The sequence below is a fragment of the Salvelinus alpinus genome, chromosome 4 (genome assembly GCF_045679555.1).
Source record: "Salvelinus alpinus chromosome 4, SLU_Salpinus.1, whole genome shotgun sequence".
Classification (NCBI taxonomy): Eukaryota; Metazoa; Chordata; class Actinopteri; order Salmoniformes; family Salmonidae; genus Salvelinus; species Salvelinus alpinus.
The window spans coordinates 99,193,247-99,216,309 of record NC_092089.1 but is presented as its reverse complement, the minus strand read 5'-3'; the positions used below and the strand labels follow the sequence as shown (position 1 = coordinate 99,216,309).

Here is a 23,063-nt window from a genome sequence, read left to right as displayed (position 1 = left end):
TGTTCAGAGTTCCTGCCTCCCTGTACTGTCTGGCTGAACGGGTGGAGATGGTAACAGGGTGCTGTAATAATGCCCTACAGGCTTTTTCTTTCCTCTGACTCTCACGGGACCTTTCTTAGATTCTCTCGAGAGGAAACTCTGAGCTTGTTCTAGTTTTGGACCAAATATGGAAGTATGGCCATTTGATCTTCTTTCTCTTGCTTTAGAGAATACATTTCATTAACTTCTCTGATTATAATATATCATAATGTTATTATATCTCTAACGATTATCGAAAACTAAACTAGCCTTGTCCTGGCAAATCTATTCATCTGGGTTCACTGGGACAGGGTGACCAGCTGGTTTTACAAAGACAATGCAATTCTATGGTACAGTATTTCATCTCATAAGTCATTGCATTCATGACAACAGAAGCAGATAGGACATTTTATTAACTGCACAAGGTTATTGGTCTAACAAAGAAGTCATTAGATATGATAGCTTCAAGTGTATGCAAAGTGCTGCTGGTTTGAACTTTTCAAAATAGACTCTTAAATATAGGGTTAGAAAACGTTTGCATTCTGGCATACCAATGTTTTGACAAAACATACTGGACTCAAGGGCCAGGACTACACTCTGGTGTTCTGAAACTTGAACGTGTTAGTCGTTACCAGATGAGTCATCACAGGATGTTGAGACGTGTACTGAGCCTGTACTCATAAGTCTAAGGCGTAGCCTACCATGCAGTACAGAACACCTTGTACTGAGCCTGTACTCATAAGTCTAAGGCGTAGCCTACCATGCAGTACAGAACACCTTGTACTGAGCCTGTCCTCATAAGTCTAAGGCGTAGCCTACCATGCAGTACAGAACACCTTGTACTGAGCCTGTACTCATAAGTCTAAGGCGTAGCCTACCATGCAGTACAGAACACCTTGTGCTGTGACTGTACATGTGGCATTCTTTATTTTAGGGAAAGGTGATTCTTATAAAAATGTGAATGAATTGATACTTCATGACGATGTACTTCATATCTGTGATATGGACACTTTAGAGGTCTTTTTTTCCCCAAAACTACCAGGTAAATACAACTAATTCCCATGAAATGTTCTAAGTCAGTGTTAAGATGTTTTCCATTTGTTCCAGTTGAAATGTATCAACGTTGTGAGGATACTGAAGAAATGCAGATATGAAAGCATGCAACAGTGTTGGACATTTCAGATCATTTTTATTTGAGGAAAGAGTTCTATTGTGTTCACACGGTATCAAAAAAGTATACGAACGTCAGTGAACACGCTACACGGTATAGTGTGAGGAAAAACGCTCAGCCTGCAAGATGCTTTCCTCGTAGAGTTTAAACAATATTTCCTTTTATTGTCTCAATAACCTTTCAGTACACTTATGCCCTTGTTGTGTGACAGAATCTATGTCAGAAAACCAACCTGTGGATATTCAGGCCTTAATTTAAAGCAGTAGTCAAAGTCAATGAACTAACACACAAAAGAACAGAAATGACAAAATGAGTCCACCACCAAAAGAGTGAAAACAACTAAATATGTTTAAAAAGCGAAAGGAGCATTTATTTAGAATTTATTTGATTTTACAAATTTGTCTCCTTCAAAGAATATTCAAATTGAAGTTATTAAATCACAGCTCTGATTAAGTGAAAAAAGAGAAATGTTGTGATCAACATCCATTATCACAACCTGTTCAACATACCTTTATATCTCCCTCTCGTCACAAGTCTCTCTCTGTTACTAATCTATCTGGTTAAAAAAATGCTTATTTATTTGCCCAGAAACAAGACAAATTTGAAGTTGCATCGTGATCACGTTTTGTGATTGTTAGTTGAGACGGTAAACATCTATTTTATTCATCAATGTTAGTGGTATAGGTAGGTCCTTAATTAGTTACAGTTAGCACCGTTACTGCGTTCATTTAATTTAGGGATCAGTTTAGCACCTCGTCCCATTAAGAGACTAGTTTTCATACTGTAGGTCAGAGTTTAGATGACAAGGTCCTTGTTGACATCCTCTGAAAACAGAAAAAAAACAAGCCCAGCATTAACAAGCAGTAATGAAATGGCCTATGCTCTGAACCATTTTAAAATCAAAAACCAAACAGTAAAATAGAAGGACGGGGAAGACATGGCTACGTCTGAAATGCCACCCTGTGCCCTATATAGCCCAAAGGGCTCTGGTCAAAAGTAGTGCACTATATAGGGAATAGGGTGCAATTTCAGACGCAAACAATGAAGGCATTTTAACAGCCCAAAGTGTGCCTTGGTCCTCCTGGTTTCTTTGAGGCAGTAAAATAACGAGTGTAAACTATGAACGAGGTGTTTTTAAAACTACTCACGCTCCTTGATGCTGAAGCAGTTGGCCCACTCCTCCAGGGCTATGTACTTGTCATTGTCAGCGTCACACTGCTCGAAGAAACGAGTGGTGCAGTGCTCCATGGGGATGAGAGGGGCGCGCAGGGGGGCCAGCTCTGTGTGGGACAGGAACCTACAACACCACAGAACACATCTGTTACGAAGCATCTATGTAGGCCTCATAAAGGCTTTATGAAGGCTTTATAAGCTATAGTTTTAGACCCTAGAAAACCCATTTGATCCTTTAAATAGTCAGCATTATGAAGAATGTAGCATTGTCAGTTGCTTTTTCTTTGCTCATAAAACAATACATTCAGGCATGCTGCCAATATCCTTTCTGAGACATTGTAGAAATGTCTCATTATTGATGTCCTGACTGGTACAGAGTTGAATCAAAGGTATAGGCCCAAGCCTGTATTTGTGTGATGTTTGAAACAATCCAGCTGAAGCAGAAGACAGGAAACTCTTCTTCTTCTTCTCCTCAACCTACCCGTCGACGGGGTGCTGGTCCAGCTGACCGAACTGCCAGTGGACGGGGAAAATGTACATGTTGTAGTTCTTGTCAAAGTCGTGGGCCAGCAGGTCCAGGGAGTGCTCTCCAGCCTGCAGTCTCTTCTCATTCTCATAGATCTTCTTCACCTGCAAGGCAATTCACATGTATTTATTTTTTTGTTGCAAACATTAGTTTGTCTAATATTCTTTCGAATTGAACCAACTGATAAATAATTCCCAGTTGGATTGGATACACAAAAGGAATCAACTTCATAGTGAGAGCAGAACATCAAATCCTATAATCATATTTGACTTGCCTAGTTAAATAAAGGTTAAATATATATATATATATTTTGACCCATCCGCAGAGTTCGGTAAATGAACGCAAGCAAAATGAATTGGTTCTATGCTGTGTTTAATAATGATTTTGACCCATCCTCAGTAGGCAAACAGTAAATGGTTTCTGTGCTGTGTTTATAGAAATTGATAAAGACGACTTACTCTGAGCGTCTGCTTCTCAGTCAGGAGGTTGTTCTCCTCATCGCGCTCGTACAGGGTGACCAGAACGTTCTTCAGCCAGTCCCTCATACGCAGGGGGAACTCATTCAGCTCAGCATCCATGCAGGCCTCGATGACTGGAGAATAAACAGGAAGGAAAATTAGTTATACTGTATGTTAGAGCTATTCTGTCCACACAAGCCTCAGTGACTGGAGAATAAACAGGAAGAAACATTAGGTATGGTCAGAGAGAGAAAAAAGGAAACGGGGAATACCCAGGAACAATTGGAGAAGGTATGTTCAATGACCTGTGGTCCACAAGGAGCCAAAGGGTTTAATTTAATTAAGTCAAGTAAGTCATGGTCAGAAAGTTGTTGTGCAAGTATGACATTCAAGTCAAAATCCATTCTCAACCCGCCTTTTGTCATAGAACATAAAACACACAACTCACACAAAATGTGACATTTGTGTCCATTGAAATGTATGGTTGATGCACACCACACAACTCTGTACCTAAGGCAATGAATTTGTACCTTTTGTTTTATTCCTTGGTTGAATACTGTACCTGACATTTAGAGGCCAATAGTTTAAAAAAAAGTGTTATTTTAAGTTTTTGGGGGTCCACAACATGCAACAACATCCTCTCCATCTGTGCCCTTCAGTCCTAAGGTACTCATCACCAACAGTGAGAGATGCATGGGCTTGGTTCTGTTATTTAATGACAGACATTTAGCTGCAGATTCAGCGGTAAATTGAGAAGGGCAGCGATGCAGTGAGCATGTTACAGCCTGCCCTCCACTCTGTGTGTTGGAGTCCTTAAGGCAAAATCCCTCTAGTGCAGCCCATTAATCATTCCCTGGAGAAGCTTTCAGCAGGGCTTCAGCTCTAAGACAGCATAACCAATTACACTGGGGACGGAGTCTCAGAGGAAAATATGCCTAAAGGGGATTCTCAAAAAGGTGAAAATTATTTCACTGAATTGAATGGTTAGATTAAAACATTCTCGATAGCCCCTGGGAGGGTTAATACATTGAATTGATATTAATTAAATACATTTTGTAACTATAAAGCATAGCTCACATTTGCATGGCCCGATGTAGTCTAGGTGCAGCTTGTGGCCCTTCTTGGTTCCCTCCAGACTGCACTTCTGGGCAAAGAAGTGGCAGGAAGAGTCGTAGGTTGTATTGTCGGTGGCGCAAACCTGGGATACACAGATTACATTCATGAATCAGATATATATCAGAATTTATATCAAGAATGAGCCGATGATGCATATCAGTAGTAGCATTACTGTACAGGTCAATGTTGTACTGTATTAGGAACAGTGTTGTGTATGAGACATGTCTAGGACTACTTGATGTTGATCTGAACAGATTAGAATATAATTTCTATGATGATAACTCACATGCTCAAACTCTTCAATGGCAGCAGGGCAGGTAGTGGGGTCCTGGCAGACACACATGGGGGTATTCTCCTCATCCACCTCACACACTTTCCCCTTCTTGCAGTGGTGGTTCAAACAGGGATCTAACGAAGGAAAAACATTTTCTTTAAATTCTGGAACATTAAAAATGGAACATATCGCAAGTGTTCTTTTGCCCTTGAATTTCCTGCTCAGTTATTCAACAGATACAGTGCATTTGCGAAAGTATTTAAACCCCTTGACTTTTTCCCATATTTTGTTACCTTACAGCCTTATTCTAAAATCTCAGCAATCTAAACACAATACCCCAAAATGACGAAGCGAAAACAGGTTTTTAGAAATGTAAAATGTATTAAAAATAAAAACAGAAATACCTTATTTACATAAATATTCAGACCCTTTGCTATGAGACTCGAATTTGAGCTCAGATGAATCCTGTTTCTATTGATCATCCTTGAGATGTTTCTACAACTTGATTGGAGTCCACCTGTGGTAAATTTAATTGATTGGACATTTGGAAAGGCACACACCTGTCTATATAAGGTCCCACAGTTGACAGTGCATGTCAGAGCAAAAATCAAGCCATGAGGTCGAAGGAATTGTCCGAAGAGCTCAGAGGAAAATATCTGGGGAAGTGTACCAAAAATGTTCTGCAGCATTGAAGGTCCCTAAAAACACAGTGGCCTCCATCATTCTTAAATGGAAGAAGTTTGGAACCACCAAAACTCTTCCTAGAGATGGCTGCCCGGCCAAACTGACTATTCAGGGGGAGAAGGGCCTTGGTCAGGGAGGTGACCAAGAACCCGATGGTCACTCTGACAGAGCTCCAGTTCCACTGTAGAGTGGCTAGATGAAAGCCACTCCTCAGTAAAAGAGTTTGCTTGGAGTTTGCCAAAATGCACCTAAAGACTCCCAGCCCATGAGAAACAAGATTCTTTGGTTTGATGAAACCAAGATAGAACTCTTTGGCAGAATGCCAAGCATCATGTCTGGAGGAAACCTGGCACCATCCCTACAGTGAAGCATAGTGGTGGCAGCATCATGCTGTGGGGATGTTTTACAGCGGCAGGGACCTGGGAGACTAGTCAGGATCGAGGGAAAGATGAACGGACCAAAGTACAAAGAGATCCTTGATGAAAACCTGCTCCAGAACGCTCAGGACCTCAGACTGGGGCAAAGGTTCACCTTCCAACAGGACAACGACACTAAGCACACAGCTAAGACAATGCAGGAGTGGCTTCGGGACAAGTCTCTGAATGTCCTTGAGTGGTCCAGGCAGAGCCCAGACTTGAACCCGATCAAACATCTCTGGAGAGACCTGAAAATAGCTGTGTAGCGATGCTCCCCATCCAACCAGACATTGCTTGAGAGGATAGGAGAAACTCCCCAAATACAGGTTTGCCAAGCTTGTAGCGTCATACCCAAGAAGACACAAAGCTTTAATCGCTGCCAAAGGCGCTTCAACAAAGTACTGAGTAAAGGGTCTGAATACTTATGTAAATGTGATATTACAATTTTTTATTTTATAAATGAAATAAAAAATGTCTAAAAAACAGTTTTTGCTTTGTCATTATGGGGTATTGTGATGTCATTATGGGGTATTGTGATGTCATTATGAGGTATTGTGATGTCATTATGGGGTATTGTGTGTAGATTGATGAGGAGAAAAAACTATTTCATCAATTTTAGAATACAGCTGTCACATAACAAAATGTGTGGAAAAGTCAAGGGGTCTGAATACTTTCCAAATTAATTGTATATATATATTCCTGGCGGTAGTTAGCGGAGAAGGAGTGTGGCGGCGCCCCTTCCAATTAGGAGAAGGGGGTATTTTTCGTTTCCAAGAAGCTTGGTGGAACCATTGGATGGAACACATAATGAAAGGTCTGTCTTTTGAGACAGAAGCACTCTGTCATTACCAACGTGTCCCCCCCCCCCCCCTCTCTCTACTATCTAGCCAACATCTCACAACACAGCTGCTGCAAAGGAGCACCAACATACAGCTTCATTTACTAAAGCTAATGGTTCCTAAGCAGCTTAAAATATATACTAGCCCAGGGATCATCAACTAGATTCAGCTGCGGGACAATATTTTCTTGAGCGGATGGTCAGGGGGCCGGTACATAATTACAAATAATTTGTAGACTGCAAATTGACCACAAGAAGCCCAAACTGATATAATATTTGACTAAAACATAATCATTTCAAACCTTGCTTACATTTTTAGATGATCACATAGTACCAGTCAAAAGTCATTCAAGGGTTTTTCTTTAGTTCATTCTACATTGTAGAATAATAGTGAAGACATCAAAACTATGAAATAACACATATGGAATCATGTAGTAACCAAAAAAGTGTTAATCAAAAATAAAATGTATTTTATATTTGAGATTCTTCAAAGTAGCCACCCTTTGCCTTGACGACAGCTTTGCACACTCTTGGCATTGTCTCAACCAGCTTCTCTCAACCAGCTACAATGTGTATTTACTCACTCTCAGCGATGTCCTCTTCCTCCTCCTCAACATCAATGGCCTCGTCAAAGTCTCCGATCTCTACCTGCACTGGGTTGGCTCCCACTTCTGGCTGTGCCTGAGACAAACCAGTCACAACATGGAGCCGTCAATAGAGACATAGTACTTCCAACAGTTTGACTCATCACATTTAAAGTGAATATATACCATATCAAAGATGACAGTTTTGTACATAAGCTACGGGCAATGGGCATGATTTGGTAGCACTACTTCAGTACCAGAAAATTGAGCTGTAGCTAAATCTCTTTAGTTATCACGGTGCAGAAGGAAGTGTAGCCAAAGTCTGTACTTCAGACAGGTCTTGAGAGAGGTCTGGCAGCCTGCAGCTGGATGGGATGGATAGAGTCTGAGCCACATGTGGTGAAGCCATTAAAACGTCATGGTTTCCTGTCCGCTGTATTTATAACCTGTGGGATTCTACTCTCTCTCTCTCGCTCTCTCTCTAACTCTCTCTCTCTCTCGCTTTGGCTTCATTGCAGGAAATGGTCATCATTCAAGAGAAAAGTCCTCTGCCACAAAATGGAGATAAATTATTTTAGTCAAAGTTGTACTGTTTTGTTTTAGTTTGTTAATTTGTCAAAAGACACAGAGAGAGTAAAGAATATAAATGTAGAGTCATTGCTTTTAATCTGGCTATGTTTTAATTCATACACTACAATATTCCTAATTATTTTAATCTGGCTGTGTTTTAATTCATACACTACAATATTTGTAATTATTTTAATCTGGCTGTGTTTTTAATTCCTACACTACAATATTCCTAATTATTTTCATCTGGCTTTGTTTTTATTCCTACAGTACACTATTCCTAATTATTTTAATCTGGCTGTGTTTTTAATTCCTACACTACAATATTCCTAATTATTTTCATCTGGCTTTGTTTTTATTCCTACAGTACACTATTCCTAATTCGCTCCCACTGGGCACAGGCATCAATTTAACATCTAATCCACGACGTGGGAACAACATTGATTCAAACAAACCAGTGTGTGCCTAGTGGGTATGTTCAAGCTATGTGCCCAGTGGGTATGTTCAAGCTGTGTGCCCAGTGGGTATGTTCAAGCTGTGTGCCCAGTGGGTATGTTCAAGCTGTGTGCCCAGTGGGTATGTTCAAGCTGTGTGCCCAGTGGGTATGTTCAAGCTGTGTAATGTTGTTTCCCCCCTTATTTAGCACACCTGTCCATAGAATTCTGTGAACAAGTCAATGACCTTACCTCCTCAACGACATCATCAATGATGGGCTCCTCCTCGGTCTGAAATGGTTATGATGATGGTGTTATTATGATTGCTTGTAATGCTTTTTCAGTGACAATACAAGTGAACACACACACACACACACACACACACACACACACACACACACACACACACACACACACACACACACACACACACATCAAAGGGACACTTACAATGGCAGCGGTGAACACCTGGCCAGCTAGGCACAGGAGGAAGACGATACACACCCTCATCGTTCAGTCTAGAGAGAGACACAAAGAGGAACATTTGAATACACATTACACACATTCAATTCAACTGACGTTTGGTTGATAACGAGGTGCAGTTGAGGTCGTACACCTTTCCAGTTTACCGCCTGTCTAGATTGCAGCACTATGTACCTTATTATACACAGTGTATAAAGTGTATGGGCCAGACACAGTCCAGACATTTGCTCAGGTGTGGCAAACAAGTCATGGAGGGAAAATACAAGATGCTACTTCAAGAATCACAAAGGCTCATGGGTAGTGTTTGGTTCCAGACAAACCGTTCACTGTCCTGTCTGATTATAGGGAGATATCTACGTTCACATTCTTTGTGGATAGCTCAAATGACTCTCTTCAATTCAATCACCGGAGCTAAATTCAATCTCCTGATCGACTTTTGGATTTCCACCTAGATAATAGATTATAAGATAAGTAATTTTGAATGTAGTCTAGTACTAGTGGCCTACAGTATTACATTGAGGAACACTTGTATAGACTTTTAGTATAGACTTGGATCACATTCCACCTTCTTTATGAACAGGCATCTCACTGGGCACACCACGTCATTTGTGGAAATGTGGGTAATATTTGTTTGAGACGTTTCAACCTTTACTCACCCACTCAAAAAGACTGATATTGATCAATGAGATTCCAACCTATTTTCACACACTCAAAAAGACAACCAGAAATGTGTTGAATTCCCAATGTGTTATCGCTATGCTTTCAACCAGTCCAACGGAAAACAATTTACATTTTTTTGGTTTAGTTGTCATCTAAATGTGTTTTCACTGCACTATCAATGTCAGATATTTTTTTAATTTTATAACAACAACTTATCCTGTTATCACTGTGCTTCATCTCATAGAACAATCAAATGACCTGGATTCCAGATTGAGATTACATCAATAGCACAGTAAAAGTACTTGATCGATGCTATTCGAGATTCTGAACAGCTTGCTATAGCAATTGTGAAGAATCTCCACAGACCTGAAACCTTTCACATGCTGTCTTAAGCATGCACGCCTTCTATGATTACATTTATAGTTACAATAACTTCCTTTTAAGGTTGAAAAAATACATTTGTTTGTAAGATAACCTTAACTAAAGTAATCTTGAATTGTGTTGTTTGGTTGACAACCCAACCAAAATATCAACTAGGTATGTAATGTTTGGATAGATTCAATCATTTTCTTTAGTTTAGTTGGAGACTTGAATCCAACATATCATTTTTTAACCCTATCAGTCCTGAGATCCCAGCTAAAAATCAGCTTTTCATTTATCTGACTTCCATTTGTCTGCATGTCCAGCCATTATATTTAGCCTCACAATGAAGTGTTTTACCATTTTATTATCACGATAACCAGGGATACAAGTAGAACACACAATTATTTGACATAAACAGTTGCTTTCATGAGTTTTAATGGCAAATGCCAAAGCAAAAACCTGATAAAAATGAATTTATATATATATTTTTCTCAGTGGGAAAGTATTGTCCAACTAGTCAGTGACAACTGTGTGGAGTTTAGAGTTTGTGACAGCAACTATGTGCGCTTATTACAGTATTATAGACACTACTTGTGTGTTCGTGAGATTCTCAGCTTTTCATAGATAACTTTTAATAGTTTGTAGCTCAAACCATTCAAACTTTACAGATGTTTTTGTAAAAAGACCACCCCCCCCCCCATTAATCACACAGACTAATTGTTTTGGTTGAGATGGAGACATGAATCCAACATATTAATGATTAATTTGTAGACAAACTGTAATTAAAGCCAGACTAAGTCTGTGGTACAGATGGAACTATCCAAGCAGAAGATACATCTCCTTTAAATGTCGAAATTTGGTCACGTTGACAACCGAATACAATTCAAAATCCAGTTTACAAATTAATAATTGATATGTTGGATTCATGTCTCCATCTCAAAAAAAAGTTAAAGAATAGGACTACATCGAACTTTTTAAACGCACTTTAAATCAAGTTTGATTTGATTTAGTCCTATTTTTGGATGAGATGGAGATCTGAATCCCGAATATGAATGATCAACTTGACAGATAATACTTGGAGCTCTATGGCCTCTATATGTAGTGTCTATTTTTAGTTGAATCCTGGGTTGAACTGAAACAATATCTGTTGATGACTTCCTTAATGCTCTACAGGCCTAAATATCATCCTTGCTGATACAGGAGGGATAATGTATGAGTCACATTTCATTTGCTCTGTTATTAAACCTACCCTTTGGAATGACTTGGATAGCAACGGTGAATCTATTTCATTATTTAGAGATCGCTCAATAATCATTCTCACCACAGCACATTGGTAGTAGCCAGTGACAAATATCAAAACTAAGCAGGGATTGGTTAAAACTCTGGATGGGAGACCAAAGGTCAGCTGTAGATGGATCTGCTCTCCACTAGGAGGCGCTGCCCAGTCTATTTTTTTAAATGTTTTTTTTTTTTTTGGGGGGGGGGGTAGTTGATATATTGTTGAAGATCTGACGTTGTTTCAAGGGTAAAAAATTAAACATATTTTATAAATAAGTTTGTCTATGTTGAAAATTGGTTACCATGATGAATGACACAATTCTGTGGTTGAAATGTCACCCTATTTTCCACCTAGATTCCACGTCACAATACGTTGACAAATTACGTTGATTTCAACCAGTTCGTGCCCAGTGGGATGTTCCCTCTCCACGCTGGCTTATTTACTACTGTCATGGTATTATGGTAGGGAGAGGTCCTCTGTCCAGTGTCTGTGTTCTTTGGCCCATCTTAATCTTTTCTTTCTATTGGCCAGTCTGAGATATGACTATTTCTTTGCAACTCTGCCTAGAAGCCCAGCATCCCGGAGTCGCCTCCTCACTGTTGACGTTGAGACTGGTGTTTTGTGGGTACTATTTAATGAAGCTGCCAGTTGAGGACTTGTGAGGTGTCTGTTTCTCAAACTAGACACTGTAATGTACTTGTCTTCTTGCTCAGTTGTGCACCGGGGCCTCCCACTCTTCTTTCTATTCTGTTTAGAGACAGTTTGCGCTGTTCTGTGAAGGGAGTAGTATACAGCGTTGTACGAGATCTTCAGTTTCTTGGCAATTTCTCGTATGGAATAGGCTTCATTTCTCAGAACAAGAATAGACTGACGAGTTTCAGAAGAAAGGTTTTTGTTTCTGGCCATTCGTAGCCTGTAATCAAACCCACAAATGCTGATGCTCCAGATACTTAACTAGTCTAAAGAAGGGTAGTTTTATTGCATATTTAATCAGAATTACAATTTTCAGCTGTGCTACTATAATTGCAAAAGGGTTTTCTAAATATCAATTAGCCTTTTAAAATGTTAAACTTGAATTAGCTAACACAACGTGCCATTGGGACACAGGAGTGATGGTTGCTGATAATGGGCCTCTGTACGCCTATGTATATATTCCATTAAAAAATCTGCCGTTTCCAGCTACAGTAGTCATTTACAACATTAACAATGTCTACACTGTATTTCTGATCAATTTGATGTTATTTTAATGGACAAAAATGTGCTTTTCTTTCAAAAACAAGGACATTTCTAATTGACCCCAACACACACACACACACACATGCGCGCGCACGCACGCACGCACGCACGCACGCACGCACGCACGCACGCACGCACGCACGCACGCACGCACGCACGCACGCACACACACACACACACACACACACACACACACACACACACACACACACACACACACACACACACACACACACACACACACACACACACACACACATCAAAGGGACATTTATAATGGAAGGAGGCCAGCCAGACAGTGATAGATAATGGATAAAGGAATATAAGGGACTATATCTTTGTCCTGTAGAGCAAAACCCCTGTCTTCCATCTCTCTCTTCCATCTCTCTTCCCTCTCTCTCTGACTGAGCCCTGTGAAGAGTTTGATCTGTGCTTCAAAACAAGGGCCCTTTGTCTCACAGGTGCACTTCACTGACTTCTCTATCTCTATCTCTCTGTCTCTGACTCTGACTCTGACTCTGTCTCTGTCTCTGACTCTGTCTCTGTCTCTGACTCTGTCTCTCTGTCTTTGTCTCTGTCTCTGTCTCTGACTCTGACTCTGTCTCTGACTCTGACTCTGTCTCTGTCTCTGTCTCTGTCTCTGTCTCTGTCTCTGTCTCTGTCTCTGACTCTGACTCTGTCTCTGTCTCTGTCTCTGTCTCTGTCTCTATCTCTCTGTCTTTGTCTCTGTCTTTGTCTCTGTCTCTGTCTCTGTCTCTCTGTCTCTGTCTCTCTGTCTCTATCTCTCTGTCTGTCTGTCTGTCTGTCTCTCTCTCTCTCTCTCTCTCTCTCTCTCTCTCTCTCTCTCTCTCTCTCTCTCTCTCTCTCTCTCTCTCTCTCTCTCTCTCTCTCTCTCTCTGTCTCTGTCTCTGTCTCTGTCTCTGTCTCTGTCTCTCTCTCTTCTCTCTCTCTCTATTTATTCTTATTTCCCAAAGGAAATCAGTCAATTGAAATACATTCATTAGGTCCTAATCTATGGATTTCACATGACTGAGAACACAGATATCAGGGATGAAAGTAGATGACATGTCTTCTGGGTACAGGACCTTCTTTGTCTGCATGCACATGAACCCCAAACAATGTATGGGTGGCAGAACGGCCCTGTTCAGCCTCCTATCCTCACTAAACTAGAATAGTGTACAGCAAGGGTCGGCGAGAGGTTTGAACTTGGGCAAATATTAAACACCTTTTACCTTTTACCCCTTTTACCTTGTCTCAAAAGAAAGGTGGATAATGAAAATAGAAGTTTACGGGAAGAATGTACAGAGGAATAGGCATTCATACCATATTTCTCCATGTCAAACCAGAGTGTCTTGTTTGCAACGAAACGGTTCCTATTAGCAAATAATGAAATATTAGACATCCTTATGAATCTAAGCACTTCCAAAAGTTATACCTTTCAAACCCAGACAGAGGGTCGATCGACACAGAACATTTTAAGCTTCAACTGCTGACTACTCGTCTGTTGATAAACCCAACAGCAGAAGTGCTTCCCTAAAAGCTGCCTGGGTTTAAACATCTCTTTTTCAGAAAGTGAAAAGCTAAAATTAATAGGGACAGAATAGAAAATTCCCTTTTTTTTTGTCTCCTCGAATATTGAAGGCCGCAGCTCAGCTTCAGATTGTCATAGAGATTAATCAATGTATCCCCATACGCATCAGAGTGTCACGCCCTGATCACAGAGAGATTTTTATTCTCTATGTTGGTTAGGTCGGGGTGTGACTAGGTGTTTATATGTCTATGTTGGCCTGATTCCCAATCAGAGGCAGCTGTTTATCGTTGTCTCTGATTGGGGATCATATTTAGGCAGCCATTTCCCCTTTGTGCTTTGTGGGATCGTGTCTAGGTATAGTTGCCTGTGAGCACTACTCTGAGCTTCACGTTTCGTTTGTTCGCTTTATTGTTTTTGTTATTTGAGTTTTTTCTTCCGAATAAAAAGGATGGAAACATACCACGCTGCATTTTGGTCCACTCCTTATGACGATCGTGACACAGAGTCACGTCTTTCGCGGGCATTCTAAAGCTTGTTTGTAGCATAAAGCATCACGGAGTTAAACATGGTTATATTATCTGTATACTTTGTATTTATTTATTTCAAAATATAAAGCTAACAGTAGGTTTCCCCGCTGCGAGAACGATCAGCTGTCCGTCCTGTCTCCCTGTAGCGCTGTCTAAGGCGTCTCACAGTACAGACATTGCTATTTATTGCCCTGGCCACATCTGCAGTCTTCATGCCTCCTTGCAGCATGCCTAAGGCATGTTCACGCAGATGAGCAGGGGACCCTGGGAATCTTTCTTTTGGTGATTTTCAGAGTCAGTCGAAAGGCCTCTTTAGTGTCCTAAGTTTTCATAACTGTGACCTTAATTGCCTACCCCTCTGTAAGCTGTTAGTGTCTTAACGACCGTTCCACAGGTGCATGTTCATTAATTGTTTATGGTTCATTGAACAAGCATGGGAAACAGTGTTTAAACCCTTTACAATGAAGATCTGTGAAGTTATTTAGATTTTTACGAATTATCTTTGAAAGACAGGGTCCTGAAAAAGGGAAGATTTTATTTTTTGCTGAGTTTAGTAATGATAAAAAGTGGTATAATGGCCTACAGTTTTCTGGACATTTTGTTTGAATTATTGCGATAGGCTCATGTTTTACCGGTACGGCGTACCCCCATTATGTCTTTTGCTCGGATGATGTACCGGACTGTACCGCCTAACATTCACCCCTGACAGATACTCATGTCACAGATACCCCGCAAAAAAAGGTCAGGGCATGGATCAGAAAACCCGTCAGTATCTGGTGTGACCACAATTTGACTCATGGAGCGCCACACATCTCCTTCGCATAGAGTTGATCAGGCTCTTGATTGTGGCCTGTGGAATGTTGTCCCACTCCTCTTCAATGGCTGTGCGAAGTTGCTGGATATTGGTGGGAACTGGAACACGCTGTCGCACAAGTCAATCCAGAGCATCCCAAACATGCGCAATGGGTGACATGTCTGGTGAGTATGCAGGCCATGGAAAAACAGGGACATTTTCAGCTTCCAGGAATTGTGTACAGATCCTTCCGACATGGGGCTGTGCATTATCATGCTGAAACATGACGTGATGGCGGTGGATGAATGGCACGACAATGGACCTCAGGATCTCGTTATGGTATCTCTGTGCATTCAAATTGCCATCGATAAAATGCAATTGTGTTTGTTGTCTGTAGCTTATGCCTGCCCATACCATAACCCCACTGCCACCATGGGGCACTGTTCACAACGTTGACATCAGCAAACCGCTCATCCACACGCAAACCGTTTCTACCTGGTACAGTTGAAACCGGGATTCATCCATGAAGATCACACTTCTCCAGCATGCCAGTGGCCATCGAAGGTGAGCATTTGTTCACTGAAGTCAGTTACTACCCCGAACTGCAGTCAGGTCAAGACCCTGTTGAGGACAATGCGCTTCCCTGAGACGGTTTCTGACAGTTTGTGAAGAATTTATTTGGTTGTGCAAATCCACAGTTTTATCAGCTGTCTTGGGTTGCTGGTCTCAGATGATCCCGCAGGTCAAGAAGCTGGATGTGGAGGTCCTGGGCTGGCGTGGTTACACGTGGTCTGCGATTGTGAGGCCAGTTGGACGTCCTGACAAATTCTCTAAAGTGATGTTGGAGGTGGCTTATGGTAGAGAAATTAACATTCAATTATCTGGCAACAGCTCTGGTGGACATTTCTGCAGTCAGAATGCCAATCGCATGGTCCCTCAAAACATGAGACATCTGTGGTTGTGTGACAAAACAGCACATTTTAGAGTGGCTTACACAACAGGCTACATTGTGTCAGGCGGTCACTGCTATCTCAACAGACTACATTGTGTCAGGCGGTCACTGCTATCTCAACAGACTACATTGTGTCAGGCGGTCACTGCTATCTCAACAGACTACATTGTGTCAGGCGGTCACTGCTATCTCAACAGACTACATTGTGTCAGGCGGTCACTGCTATCTCAACAGGCTACATTGTGTCAGGCGGTCACTGCTATCTCAACAGGCTACATTGTGTCAGTGGGTCACTGCTATCACAACAGGCTACATTGTGTCAGGCGGTCACTGCTATCTCAACAGGCTACATTGTGTCAGTGGGTCACTGCTATCTCAACAGGCTACATTGTGTCAGTGGGTCACTGCTATCTCAACAGGCTACATTGTGTCAGTGGGTCACTGCTATCTCAACAGGCTACATTGTGTCAGTGGGTCACTGCTATCTCAACAGGCTACATTGTGTCAGTGGGTCACTGCTATCTCAACAGACTACATTGTGTCAGTGCGTCACTGCTATCTCAACAGGCTACATTGTGTCAGTGGGTCACTGCTATCTCAACAGACTACATTGTGTCAGGCGGTCACTGCTATCACAACAGACTACATTGTGTCAGGCGGTCACTGCTATCACAACAGACTACATTGTGTCAGTGGGTCACTGCTATCTCAACAGACTACATTGTGTCAGTGCGTCACTGCTATCTCAACAGGCTACATTGTGTCAGTGGGTCACTGCTATCTCAACAGACTACATTGTGTCAGGCGGTCACTGCTATCACAACAGACTACATTGTGTCAGGCGGTCACTGCTATCTCAACAGACTACATTGTGTCAGTGGGTCACTGCTATCTCAACAGACTACATTGTGTCAGTGGGTCACTGCTATCTCAACAGACTACATTGTGTCAGTGGGTCACTGCTATCACAACAGACTACATTGTGTCAGGCGGTCACTGCTATCTCAACAGGCCACTGCTGATGAGGACCATATGCAGTTTGGGTCATGTTCCCGCAAAAGTTGAGTGACAATTTAAGCAGCCAATCACAATCACAACAACCAATCATGCCAAGCCTGTTTAGTCTGTTCGATTTAAATGTTTTGATTGGCCAGCGAGGAAAACTACTCAGTAGGAGAAGGGATCAAGGCCCCGGTCTAGAGATGAGCCGTGTCAAAGCTATGTGGTCCTCTGCTGCGTCTGGAACTCTGGATGTGGAAAAAAACTGTGACTCTGGCAGCAGTTGCGGATGATGACGTCTCAAAATACTGTGCACAAGGAAAGTTCTCTCTGCTTTGAAAAAAATAAATAAATAAGTGTTTATTCACTGAGAACTTGGACTACCACCTCTAACAAACATATAGCTAGGTAGTGTCTGAGAGGAAGCTAGAGATGTGAGAACCGACAGTGAAAACAAAGATACTGGTATCATCTCCAAGAAATGTCCATATTGAGCTTGGAGGGCTACGGTGTTCCCAAACTTCCTATTTAAAGATATTTTAACATATTCATACTTAGTCATGTTTTCTTAAATTATGTGGAAGTCAATCAGTTCATTGGGAGGATGACTGATTATTTTATTATTATTTTATTTGGAAAGCGGTGCTCATAATCAAACAGGGTAGAGGTAGAGGAAACTGATGTAAAGAGGCCCTTTTTCAGCAGGTATTTAATTTGGATGTTTGTTGGGTAAGCAAGTTGGGTTGGGGCGTAAACTCGACTATGAGGGAAACAGCCCAGGCAGATCTAAACGGTTTTCAAAGAGGCTTTAAAGGCTGCAGGATTAGGGAATTCTTTCTGCTTATCCAGGGTGATATAACCGGTGGTTAAATGTCTTGGAAAAGAAGCCTGGTGGCTAAAGGGGGACTAGGGGCTCAGCCTCTGTGCATGTCGGTCAGAGGAGGACCTCAGCATGGTAAATAGACAAACATTTACCGGCATTAAATGTACATTCTGAAAAACACTGGAAAAGTACCTCTCAAAGACTCAATGCACTTTTGAACTCATGCACTTATTTAGAAATAAAATCATTTAAAAAAAATTATAAATGAATCTAGTCATACGTTGTTAGTCTTGAGAAATATACTAACAAATAACATATTTTCTGAATTAGCTGTTTTTCTCTGGACAACTAGGTCCAATGAGATACATGATGCAGTACAGGAAACAGGTGGTATCTGTCACAGGACACACCTGTCCATTCCATTCCAGAACCTTTACTGCAAATCTCACAACATGTCAAATGTTGCGAACCTATTCCAGAACCTTTGGAATAGGTATGTCCACAATCCCTATGTTGGGTATGTCCACAATACCCTATCAATCCCTATGTTGATGTTATCGTTCTTTGAATAGCAAGCTACTTGAATAGCAAGCTACTTGAATAGCAAGCTACTTGAATAGCAAGCATATTTTTACCATGCTTTAAATAACACCTTTTCACAACAAATCAAAGTGCTCCATCTGAGAAAAAATCCTCAGGAGGGGCAAATAAAATATATTTAGAAAAGGTTTTTTATATTGACACACATGGGCCATTCATTACACATGGGACCTCTAAGCTACACAAAAGAGAACGGGAGAAAAGTCAAGGACTGATATATGGAGTCCATGTAACCCAAGTTAAGACTTAGTCACCTGACCCGTTTAAATCTTTCCTATCCCACCATCACCTCTCTCTTTCTTTGTCTCTTTTCTCACGGGGTATAACCTTAAAGCAGTGGGTTGAAACATGTGACTAAGATACATATCTGAATGGAATTTCTGAGTCCTATAACAAAAATGTGTGTTAAACCCTTTCTCTGTCATTCTCTCTGGACTTAAATCCTCTCAGTTTGTCTACTGGTCCCAAACTTCAAAACACACGCCTGTCTCACATTAAAAAACGGATATCAGCTTCCTATTCCTCCAGTTACATCATTTAACAATTTACCACAAGCTGTAACTAATACAAAATCTGTGCCAATCATGTGTTTGAGTTCGTACTGAGTATGGAGTTGGCTGTACATGTGTTTCTGGAATAAACACATTTCACTCTGAAGTCTGGCTTGATGTGGTATAGAGTATGGCAGCCATTTACGATGTAACACAGAAGCTCTTTTGTCATCTACAGTGGGCTAGCCAGTCTGCAACGCTGGATACAGGCCTTCAGACCCTCATCGCTTCTAGCTGTACTGGCACGGAGCCAGAGGAGTGTCGCTAGACAATACGCTCCTGCTTCCTGTAAATCTAAACCTCTCGTCTCTCTGAGTCTCTCTCCCTCTCTCTCTCACACCCATCCCCCTGGGTTTCCATCCCCTTGTGATTCTGTACATTTGCTCAGTGGTTGAAGAAGTGAAGGAGTGAGATCCGGCGTTCCTGGTCTAGCTAAGACTCTATGGTAAATTCCATCTGTTTTTTTTTTTGAAATGCTGACTCGAGTTTAGATTTTCGCCATGTCCACGTCAGACTTTTGGTGAAGAGATGGCATGAGGACAATAACTTCCTTCCTGTCGAGGATTAGAGCTTTCTTAGGGTTGCCATGCAGCCAATTCAAAATGTCCACAGTCCTTTCTCTCTTTCTTGAATTGGTTTAAACGTTCAACTCTGCACAACAGTAGCTACCCTTCAGCACATAAAACCAAACAACTAGAGGAGGGAAATGCGACCTCCTCTCATACTAAGTTAGACAGTTAAATAAAGGTTTTAAATTCACCAAAATGCAAGAGGATATGTGAAGAAAAAAACATTCCATTGCGTAAACAGTTTGCCAATCTTTAGTCGTTAACTCAAACCTGAATACTTCATTTAGTTCACTGCTAGACTGAAAAAAAGATAAATAGATCCTATAAGCCAGCTTTGATTTCTCAACGGGTGAAATGTGCTTTTCCTGAAAAGCTGACAACTTCAAAACATGAGGAAAAAATATGAAAACATTGAGATTAATATCCTAATAGAGTTGTATCATTGTATAAAAAGGCAATTGAGAATAGATGGTTATCACTTTTCTTTGTTTTAAAAGTATTTATTTGTATTAAAAGTTGCAGTTCTTCTCAGGCAGAACAGTGGACAGAGAGTTTGTCAAACTCAGAGTCCATCAGACAGACATCTGCAAGGTCTCACAAAGCCCCTAAACAGCTGGTGGGGATTGCCATGGTAACATGCATTCCTTTTGATGGAAGTAATTGGGAGTGGAGGGAGGGATCTGTGTTGAAAAACGTTCCTCTCTCTCTCTGTCTATTTGTCTCTCTCTCTGTCTCTGTCTCTATCTCAATTCAATTCAATTTCAGTTTCAATTTAAGGGCTTTATTGGCATGGGGAACATATGTTAACATTGCCAAAGCAAGTGAAGTAGAAAATAAACAAAAGTGAAATAAACAATAAAAATTAACAGTAAACATCTCTCTCTCTCTCTCTCTCTCTCTCTCTCTCTCTCTCTCTCTCTCTCTCTCTCTCTCTCTCTCTCTCTCTCTCTCTCTCTCTCTCTCTCTCTCTCTCTCTCTCTCTCTCTCTCTCTGTCTCTCTGTCTCGTCTCTGTCTCTGTCTCTCTCTGCTCTCTCTCTCTCTCTCTCTCTCTCTCTCTCTCTCTCTCTCTCTCTCTCTCTCTCTCTCTCTCTCTCTCTCTCTCTCTCTCTCTGTCTCTCTCTCTCTCTGTCTCTCTCTCTCTCTGTCTCTCTCTCTCTCTGTCTCTCTCTGTCTCTCTCTCTCTCTGTCTCTCTCTCTCTGTCTCTCTCTCTCTCTGTCTCTCTCTCTCTCTGTCTCTCTCAGGCTTTGTCGAGCCCCATCCCCCTCCACCACTCCTCCTAGTGACTATGTGGCACACAATACTTCTGGAACATTGTGCTGTTCCAAAAGAGAATGAATGAAAAAGGACATCAATTGTTTGACTATAACTTTTCTATATTCTGTTGAACTAAATATTCTATTAACAATAGTTTCAAAATAAATATTTACTAATTTCAAATTTTGCACTAAAACCTTAACTTATGCACCAATAGATATTTTGTCGTGTCATTACTCTCTCACACAATATACTTTAACTTTCAAGGTGAGGTCAAGAAAAAAACGATGATTTTCAAGCATAACTTGAATATAACTGCTCTTTTTTTACAACCACAGGAAAGCCTCCAATCACTGTTGTGCATATAAACACTGTGAAAACCCTGACATAGTTCAAGTATCACAGCAACTCAAAACACTGCACAACGTTTCTAATGCCACGTTAGCTGAGAAGTCCTTACTGGCTAAATCACAGCAAGTCCTTCTGGGGGATACTCAGTCTTACCTTCAGAACACCAAAAAGCAGAAAAGACAGAAGAGAAGTCAGCTGTGCAGAGGCTCCTGGGTCAATCTAACTGCTACACCAGTTCACACAGAAGACATTTACAGTGGGCTGGCCCAAGCAGCCCACCCCCACCCCCTGATCCCCTCCTACAGGGGGTGGGAGGGTCTGACAGACGCTCCTAAATTTAACTCTATGCTGCCTTCTAGACAGAAGACACTCTGAGGTTTGCTTTTTACTTTCTTTGTTGTTGTTGTTGACATTATTTAGAGACTCCGAGGATATGCATTTTCAGAAGTTGTTACTCTTATGTTTCTATCTTACAGTAGACAGCAGATATTTTACTGTGTATACATTTTACTTGACAGTGATAGCGTTTTGAAACACATGAAACCACTCCTATGTTCAGCTTCTATGTTGTCTGACGATGTGTCTGGGAAACCAGGGAGAAGATCTAATGACTGTTATTACTGTGATGTAACCGTCCTGACCAGGGTCATGTCATCGTGGTTCAACCCTAACTAATTAGGCCTACAGGTTTCCATCCTCGGTATGATATACACAACCACTAGATGACATTTGACAGTGACTCCACAGGACAAACGATATAACTACTGAAAGAAGCTGCTGAAATACAGAATACATTGTCAAATTGTCATGTGTTTCACTCTCAATTTCAATGTCAGATGAGATGAAATATTGATTCATATTATTGTTTCCATAAGTTTAAAACGTTGTTTCAAATATTTCTCATAAACCTCAAGGGGACAAATTGAGAGGCAACGTGGAGATAAGTAATCTTATTGGCCTGCTGCAACAATTTCTCTATCATTGGGGGAGTCAGTGACTGGTGCAACATTGAACCATCAGACAGAAATAATCAATCTCAACTCACATTTTTGTGAAGTGGGTTATAGGTTTCCCAACTCCAGTCCACCAGTACCCTCAACAGCCCACGTTTTTGTTGTAGCCCTGGACAAACTCACCTGATTGAACTCATTGAGAGCTTGATGATTAATTGACAAGTTGAGTCAGGTGTGTCCGGGGCTGCAATAAAAATGTGTACTGTTGGGAATACTGGAGGACTGGAGTTGGGAAACACTGGGTTACAGATACATATATATCGGATGGTGCCTCTCTATGGTGGATTACTAATGTCTGTTTCCCAGTCAGACCAGTGTGGACAGAGAACAACATCTGGATCAGACAAGGGGAAAATAGCTGCAATGCAACGTGGCATTTTCCATTCTGTCCGGAACAGATTCTTAAACCCCAGACCCAATGCATGCGATGGAGAGAGAGAGAAAGGAGGCGGTGTAATTATACAGAGTTAAACTGAGTCTCACGGTTCCCTGTAGACGTGGCAGCAGTAGTGTCTGTACAGGCTGCTGTGTCTAAAATTCCCCCCTATTCCCTATGCGGGCTCTGGTCAAAAGTAGTGCACTATAGGAAATAGGGGGCCATTTAGTACACAGCCTGTATCTGAGCCAACAAGTCGTCACAGATTTAGTTATACAGAAGGACTGGAAGATGGAATCTAGTGTAGACAGTGGTGATTTTAGCATGTAAATCTTGGTGGGGCAAAAACATAAATATATATATTTTTTTACATTGTTTGCAAACTGATATGCGACACGTATTAATGCCAAAATAACATGCAAAACAGGAAGCCCAGCTGCCT

General features: G+C 41.2%; 1 protein-coding gene across 1 annotated transcript; it reads right to left on the bottom strand.

Moving 5' to 3' along the window:
• Window positions 1-1,327: 1,327 nt before the first annotated feature.
• LOC139574801 (SPARC-like) lies at window positions 1,328-21,504 on the bottom strand. The gene is made up of 10 exons (XM_071399692.1): window positions 21,386-21,504; window positions 8,710-8,777; window positions 8,512-8,550; window positions 7,259-7,355; window positions 4,749-4,870; window positions 4,424-4,544; window positions 3,347-3,480; window positions 2,844-2,992; window positions 2,338-2,486; window positions 1,328-2,013 (listed from the first exon to the last, which is right to left on the bottom strand). Exons 2-10 carry the CDS (start codon window positions 8,767-8,769, stop codon window positions 1,985-1,987), a joined length of 900 nt encoding a protein of 299 aa, XP_071255793.1. The 5' UTR covers window positions 8,770-8,777; window positions 21,386-21,504; the 3' UTR covers window positions 1,328-1,984.
• Between the last annotated feature and the right edge of the window lie 1,559 nt (window positions 21,505-23,063).